Source organism: Leucoraja erinacea, chromosome 29 (assembly GCF_028641065.1).
Source record: "Leucoraja erinacea ecotype New England chromosome 29, Leri_hhj_1, whole genome shotgun sequence".
NCBI lineage: Eukaryota > Metazoa > Chordata > Chondrichthyes > Rajiformes > Rajidae > Leucoraja > Leucoraja erinaceus.
Window position 1 is genome coordinate 25,816,958 of NC_073405.1, and position 8,455 is coordinate 25,825,412.

The following is an 8,455-nucleotide window of genomic DNA, read 5'->3' on the forward strand; positions in this document are numbered from 1 at the left end:
GATTCGAATCGAGAACCTTCTTCAGACTGAGAGATAGGAGAAATGAATGGAGGAAATGGAAAATGCAATGATAATCGAGGAAATGTGAGGCACATAATAGGCCATTGTTGGCTGTGGGATGAATGGCTGTGGGATAGGTAATGAGTATACAGAGGAACTGAACAAGACAACAGTAAAACCAGTAAAACTAGTATGATGACTAGGTTGGTGGAGGGATGGAGAGATAGGGGATGCAAAGGTTACTTGAAGTTAGAGAAATCAATATTCATACCCCTGGGTTGTGGACTGCGGAGCTTCTAGCCGCGGGCGCGGCATCCAGAGACTGGGAACCCTCGTTGGGGACCCCCGGAGAAGATGAGCTCTGACCCACCGCCCCGCGGCCTTCAACATCCCTCGCCGGGAATCCCTGGAGAAGAGCTCCAACCGCCGGCCTATGTCATCCTGAAGCCCCGGTCTGCAGTAGGGAAGCATCGATTTGGGACTTACCTTCCAGACGAGAGGGCCTGTCATCTGGCCGCCCGCAGCGGCGACTGCGGTGGTTATGGCCCCGACCACAGAGGAAAATGGAGGACTGACTATACTTTGTGCCTTCCACCACAGTGAAGAATGCTGTGGTGGATGTTTGTATAAATGTTGTTATTATGCATTGTGTGTTCTTTTTTATTGTACCACTGCTGGCAAGTTCATTTCACTGCACTTTATTGTGTATGTGATGAATCAATCTGATTGATTGATTGATTGATAAGCTGCCCAAACGAAATATGAGATGCTGTCCTCCAATTTACTTTTGGCCTCACTTTGACAACGGAGGAGGCCTTGGACAGAAAGATCAGTGTGGGAATGGGAAGCGGAGTTAGAGTGTTTGGAGACTGGGAGATCATGTAAACCAAGGCGGACTGAGCAAAGGTGTTCAGTCTTTTGCTAGAATCTGGTTGTCTTTTCAGATGAGTCCTTACTGATTCAGTACGCAGCAATAATTATGGTTGCTAATTGTTTTTAAGACTAATGAAGTTTATTTAAATCAGAATTCAATTTGGAGTTGATCTGAGAACATGCTAAGCAACAGGTTTTTTTGAGAGCTGCAGAATGCACTAAGTGATGCTAGCTTCCACATGCCTAACAAATTATGATTACAGATGTCTCTTAATAAGCCCTTAAAAACATCAGCGTTCACTACTTTCAACATTAATGTCACGAGCGTGGAAATTTGTAGTGCAGATGTAATATATATTTTATTCCCAAGGAGGAAAGCAACCAATGTGCATTGCTGCAATTGCAATGTATTTCTCATGCGCAAGTATTGCAAGAAATAAGCAGAACAAAGATGCCATGGATTATTTTTTAATTACCAGATTCAATCCATTGTGCAGAATCTATTTATCCACAAGGTTTTACACATTTAAATTACAATTACAAACCAGAACAGATTGAACAGTGCAAACCACAGGAGTACAGCTTCTTGAAGCCTGATTGTCAATAACAGTATTTCTGGCATAATAAATTAAGTAGCAAAAAGGAGGCAAATTACAACATCTAGAAGAGTCTGTACAACACTCTGCACAAAATGTAAACAGTCATTCTCATTTAAATAGAATCAGATAATAATTTAGTGTTTATACAATTTCCTTAAAATATGTAGAATTTTGTGAGGGATTTCTTACAAATTACTTATAAAAGATTTATTTCTATGGTGGCAGCTCAGTCATATAGGTTGTGCTCTTTATGAAATCTCCGTTAATTAAAATGATCCCCTTCTGTGCCATACATTTCACTACGATCCTAAAAATCAGAGAGTGATGAGATTACACTGGCCAAAACTGACCAGGTTTTGCAGTACTCTCGGAAATGAGAAGAACGTGACCCATGGCTTGATTTAACCACACAACTGGAGCTTCATTAGAATTACTGCAAGTGTGGAATACCTTTTAATAATCCTAAAAAGGTAAACTTAACATTTGTTTGCCATAAATTTAGAGGCAGATTTTTTTTTTAAAGTCAATCGCTTTTTTGGTCTGCAAATAAAGTTGCTATTTGCTTCTCTGTTTTTATATATTATCTATATTTTACATAAAATATATAAAAACAGAATGAAAAAAACAATATATTTGCAGAGCAAAATATAAATAACTTTATATATATATATATATATATATATATATATATTATATATGTGTGTGTGTGTATTGCAGAATTGAGCAAGTTATTGGTAATTTAAACATGACTTTCAAATGCCAAAGCTATCATTTTTGCATTGGCGTTGAGTCCCAGGTGATTTTGCCATGCTAATTTAATTTCAGCTCTGCTTTCATTAATTCAGTCTGAAATAAATACAGCTGAATAAAGACACAATGAATTTCACTGACATGAATTATTTTCCAAGGCAATTTCAAATCCTTTATTGGTGCAATGCTAAGTCCATCTCCCTACCATTAAGATTGATGAAAATAAATAAATCAATACAAATTTGATTTTGCCACTGTAAGTCAGGGACTAATGAAGATATATGGGCTTCTCTGAGCAAACACAAAAAAATCCAGCTGCAATCTGAATTTCACTATAACTTTCTCAGTCGATGACAGTGATGGGCATTATGCTTTATTTGTTTCTCACCAAGCATGCACACAACAGTATCTCTGTGCGATACAGAAATACCAATCTATCAAATGCTATTTAGAAACTCACCTCTATGAAGCCACATTTGAGCATGGACATACTATAATCAGGCAGTGTTACATTGATAATACCACATATCCATTTACAAAAGAATCCGCCAGAAGCAAACGGATAATAATGCAAGAGTAGAGACAAAGAACCGCACATGCTGGTTTATAACAAAGATAGACACAAAATGCTGGAGTAACTCAGCGGGTCAGGCAATATCTCTCGAGAAAAAGGATAGGTGACGTTTCGGGTTGGGACCCTTCTTCAGACTTCATAATATACAAGTCATAATAACACCTGTACATAATAATGGAAGTTTTCCTTCAGTGAGAATGTTAATCCAAAACTTTTCTGTGGCAGTAGGTAGTTTATCAAACTATTGTTAAGTAAAATAGCTTGTGTCACATTTCTGCAATTAACCATATTCATACAGTATGTACTCAGTGAGTCAAATTGGTACTGATGTATTTTATATCCAGGCCAGCATGAAGCACACCTCATGTATGATGAGGGAACATCATTTTACATTCATTTCTCAATATGTACATTCCAGTCTCAAAAACTTTAACAAAAATGTATTACATCTCATGTTTTTCATGTTACTCATTCCTCCCTTTCACATTTGTGACCCGTCTTCAACTTGGCATCTTGCCTTGAGTCAGGAGGGACGAGTGTCAGATCGATTCTCCCGTGTTGACCATAACGTCCTCACAGTCTACGCACTGGATATGCCCACTTACAGTACAAGTCTCCAAGTGAGACTTTCCAGAGCTCTCAGACCCGCTAATGAAATTGCAAAGTGCTTCATGACTCACGGGATGTGTGCCAAGCCCTGTAGAATCTTCATCGTATTTGTTGGAAGGAAAATTATATTCTTTTCATCAATTTGATGCAGAATTGTCATCAGTATGCTCAGTGGAGGGTGAATCTGTATCAGCGGAGAGAACCCTACTCCTCCTCTAACAATTCAATGCCATTCAGTCCCATCTTGGAAAGTCCTCTTCTTAACGTGGTCCTTCTTTTCCTCTGCCACATAGGCTCTCATTCAGTAGTGATGTTAATAGGTTGAAAAAATATATGAACTTTCTCCGAGGGCCAAACTCATTCTAGTAAAAGTGATATTCACCTTTCATCTCTAAGTTTGGTCACCCATGTCTTTAGCTCTTGTGAACGTTCAAGATGTCTCAGTCAGGCATGCAATTTAAGTTAGTCAAATATAAGCTAAAGGCAGGAGAATGTCATTTTCTTAACGGCATATGCGAAGGTGACACCTCATCTCCTGACAGGGGCAGCGAACCAGCCAACATTAGACAAAAGGGAGCAGCAACGACAATTTCAGTTCTTTTTCGCCAAGGACCGCATCGCGCTTGAGGCTGGAGGCTTTGTTTACCACCTTCAGCTTCAATGCTGCCCTCTTGAACTCGTCAAGTGGGAGTCCGTCGAAGAAGAAATCTTCATTGAAGATGGGATTCCGGCTGTTCTTGATGATGGTGCTGCGTTGCTTTTGCACCTTCCCGGGAGTCAGGTACAAGATGACACAACAGTTGATGGTCTTGTTGTCCAACGTCTTGTCGTAAAGGTCTTCGGCAGTGATGACACGGATGCGAAGGCGGGCATTGGTGCTGTCATACTCAGCGGCCAACCTGATGGCACCCCCTCTGTTGAGGCGGACGGTGTGCTCCTTGTGGACCCGGTCTTGATAATGGAGCAAGCTCAAGGGAAGGACACCTTGTGAAGATGGAGGCCCACCAGCTGGAGGTGTGGGACACCTGAGCCTCTTGGAGATGTTGGGACTGGCATCGGTGGAGCTGCACTCGTCCGTGGACAAGGAGCTGTTGCGGGTGAAGGACTGCAGAGGTTTGCAATGCTTGGCCAGGTTCTCGTGGCTGAACATCTTGAGCAGAGACGCCCCGGAGACCGAGCGGGAGAGAAGGGGCGAGTTAAAGGGGGAGGACTCAGCGGAGGAAGCGGTGTCGCTGTCGCCACCGCTAAAGTATCTGTAGGTACTCGCCAGGGACAGGCTGAACTCTGGCGGGTTGAGGTGCTGGCTCTCGCCGTTGCTTCTGTGGCCAGATCCCCGCTTCCTCGGCGAGCTGGGCGAGGTGACGGGGCTGCCGTGGTCGGTGTGGAAGAGTGACTCCTTCCGTCTTGTGTGTGGGCTCTCCACTAAGGTGGAGAAGCCGTAGGAGGTCTGGGTTAGCGGGATGTACGGCAGGGACATGGCACTTTGAGACTGTGGGTCATAGTTGGTGTTGCAGCCAGTCTCGGCCATGCCATCGGAGCTGGTTTCGTCGGCACTCTCGATCTGAATGATGTGCCTGTTGGCCACTTTCAGCAGGTTGCTGCAGCCCGCCTCGGAGGACGTTTTCATCTTCAGCCTCGGGCTCCCCTGCGGCTTTTTGACCACGAAGATCTGCTCGGAGGTGGACGCCTTCAAGTTTGACTTCTTCTGCCGGTTCTCGCCATTCTCGGCCGGCGCTCCTTCGGCCGAGCTGATTGGAAACTTGGGAGGGATGAAGAAATCGGGGATTTTGTCCGGAGTCAACACGTTGCTGAACAGGGGACCCTTGGGCTGTTTGTCCCGGCCGCCAGCGTCGCCGGCGCGATTCAAGTTTTCGACCGACCCTCTGATCTTATCGAAGAGCCACATCCTATCCTGCAAAAAAGTATCGGGGTTGCAATCTGGAAATTAGAAAGAGATAATGAAAATGTAAATGAAAATTAAAAACTAAACTTCGGGAAATTGAATGCAATTTGATTTGGGGAAACGCGTTGGACGTTGTTCTTGTTTTTAATCTAAACTGTTGCTTTTCAGCAGATAGACACAAAAAGCTGGAGTAACTCAGCGGGACGGGACAGGCAGGCAGGCAGCATTTCTGGAGAGAAGGAATGGGTGATGGTTTCGGGTCGAGACCCTTTTTCAGACTGACCTGAAACGTCACCCATTCCTTCTCTCCAAAGATGCTGCCTGACCCGCTGAGTTACTCCAGCTTTCTGTGTCTATCTACGGTTTAAACCAGCCACCTGCAGTTCCTTCCTACACATGTTGCTTTTTCAGCGCCTGGATTCTTTAAAAACAAACGCCGTGTTTATTCCGTCCACGGTCTCGAATTCAAATTAACTTTTTTTAAGGGAAAAAAGAACAGCAGGTAGCATAAACGACGAAGTTCACAGTTCCGCGTGTAATAACTAATAATAACTCCCCGAGCCGTGCAGGGCGATTCTTGCTACTAATATATAACTCTAAATAAGGGTCCAAAACTCTTCCCGCAACTTGCAATTTTCCACTCACGTTGTGCGGTCCACAAAACCCCTGCAAGCAACGTATCAACTTCTGAAAATAACATACATTGTAGCCCTGTAACCAACGTGTCAACTTTTGATAAATTGCTACACCTTCTGCTGACTTGACAATATGGTAAAGTATTTTTGTTTTTGTTAATAGGAGAGAAGTTTTTTCTCTGTTTTGTTTGTGACAAAACTAAAATACACCACTTACATTTTGTTGGGAGTGTTTTTGCTGCTGTTGTTGTTGTTGTTGTTGTTCGTGGGGTCGGCTCTGCTCCGCTCCGGCGCCGTGAATGAGCTTCCAAAAAATACGAGCAGCTATATCTTGCCTCTCCCTCTCCCTCTCCGCATCGTTTTAATCCGCCACATCGTCACTCGGGCATAATCGGTCCCGCCAGCCAATAAGTGAGAGGTGGCGCTTTGAGCAACAGGTTAACCTGATCTTGGAGGTAACCAGTAGCAGCGCACAGTGCCAGTTGCCTAGCGCCGTGCTAGGGTCCTATCTGTCTCCACAGTCATCTCTCTCTCTCTCTTTCCCTCTCCCTCTCCCTCTCCCTTTTAATGCTGCACTCACCTTAGTGAAAATGAATGGCACTCGTCTGACGGATATTGCCACCATGTTCCCTATTCGGAACGGCAGCACTAAACTAAACTAATATGATACAGGTTGCAGATGCTGGTTTATACCCTCCGCAACCTCCAGATTAAATTCAATTTGGAATAGTTTGGAGGACTAAGAAACAAGAAGATGCAGAAATGCTGGAGTAACTCAGCGGGTTACTCAGACTCTGAAGAAGTGTCTCGACCCCTTTTTCTCCAGCGATGCTGCCTGTCCCACTGAGTTACTCCAGCATTTTGTATATATATTAGGATCATTGGGAACTTTTTTTTGCGGGGGGGGGGGGGGGAGGGGGGGGGGTAAACAGTTTCGATGACTTTAAGATAAATAAATGCACCCAGATTAAAGGTAGGACCCTCGGAAAGAGAAAGATTTGACAAATAGGGAAGAGATGCAGCTGAAATACCTGCAGAATTGAGTGACTGTCTTCTGTGACTGATGGAAAATACAAGAGAGCGCATTTTCAGTCCAGTCTGGTGATCGTGCATCATATGAACCAGCCCACTACTTTGAAGATGGGTCCAGACCTGAAACTGCACATGCTCAATATTCCAGAAGGTGCAGGTCCTTTTGCTCCTAGTCCACTCCTTCACCCCCATCGCATCCCGTCAACGTATCCTGTGCTGTGTGACTGTGTTAGAGCCAGATAGATAATTCCACTGCAAAACACAAAGTACTGGAGAAACTCAGTTGGCCAGGCAGTTGTGGAGGGGAATGGACAGACGACGACGTTTCTGTTCGGGACCCTGCTTCAGACTCCCTTCCACAGATGCTGTCTGACCCGCTGAGTTCCACCAGTACTTCATGTTTTGCTCTAGACATCAGAATCTGCAGTTTCTTGCATCTCCAGGTAATTTCTCTGCCTCTCGTGTCTGGGGCAGCAGCACCGTGGGGCAAGACTCACGCCACCGGAGACCCGGGTTCGATCCTGACCTCGGGAACTATCCGTGTAGAGCTTGCACGTTCTCCCTTTGACCCCAGTTTCTCCCCCCACCCTCCCAAAATGTGCGGATTGGTACACTACATGCTTGCTAGAACCCCCCCCCCCCCCCCGAGTGTGTAGGTGAGTGTTGGAATCGGGGTGGGGTTCCTGAGATGAGTGTGGGTATATTAAAAATGGATTAATTCAGCATTCGTGTAAATGGAATGGCGACCGACGTCTGCAGATTCAATGGGTCTAGAACTAGACATAGTGTTACAGCACAGAAACAGGCCCTTCGGCCCAACTCGCCCACGCCGACCAACATGTCCCATCTACACGAGTCCCACCCGCCCGCGTTTGGCCCAAATTCCGCCAAATCTTTCCTATCCATGTACCCGCCAGGTTCTATCATAACATTTAAGAGACATTTAAGAGATGATAGGTTGAGGATAGGATAGGTTTAGAGGGATATGGGCCAAGCATGGGGTGCTGTGAGAAGGGTTGTTGGGGATGTCTAGATTTGCAACTGTTGTGGCCAGATTGTGTAATTCACGTCCGTGGGACATTCGGCCCATCGAACATGGGTGATCAATCTCTCCCTCTCAACCCCATTCTCCTGCCTTCTCCCTGTACCCTTTGACACTCCTGGGAGTGGAAATCGCTTTTAAAACATGGGGGGGGGGGGGGGGGGGGGGGGGGGGGGGGGGGTGGGGGGGGGGGGGGGGGGGGCATAAATGAGGCCTAACATTACAGCGGTCGGCAACCTATGGCCCATGGGCCGGATGCGGCCCGTAACCCGAAATCATCTGACCCGCAGGCATGTTTTATTTCAATTAGTTTTCGTGACCTGGGAACTGCAGCCAGTCCCGGGGCACGCAGGCGATCTGGGCGCTACAGCCAGACCTGGGAACTACAGGCCCTTTGGCCCATCGTGTCGTCCGCATCCACTAGCAACATCTGACACA

At 45.5% G+C, this 8,455-nt stretch overlaps 1 protein-coding gene across 1 annotated transcript; it reads right to left on the reverse strand.

The window, feature by feature from the left end:
• Window positions 1-2,169: 2,169 nt before the first annotated feature.
• Window positions 2,170-6,410, reverse strand: LOC129711341 (C2 calcium-dependent domain-containing protein 4C-like). The gene is made up of 2 exons (XM_055658932.1): window positions 6,161-6,410; window positions 2,170-5,343 (listed from the first exon to the last, which is right to left on the reverse strand). Exon 2 carries the CDS (start codon window positions 5,309-5,311, stop codon window positions 3,968-3,970), a length of 1,344 nt encoding a protein of 447 aa, XP_055514907.1. The 5' UTR covers window positions 5,312-5,343; window positions 6,161-6,410; the 3' UTR covers window positions 2,170-3,967.
• Window positions 6,411-8,455: the final 2,045 nt, after the last annotated feature.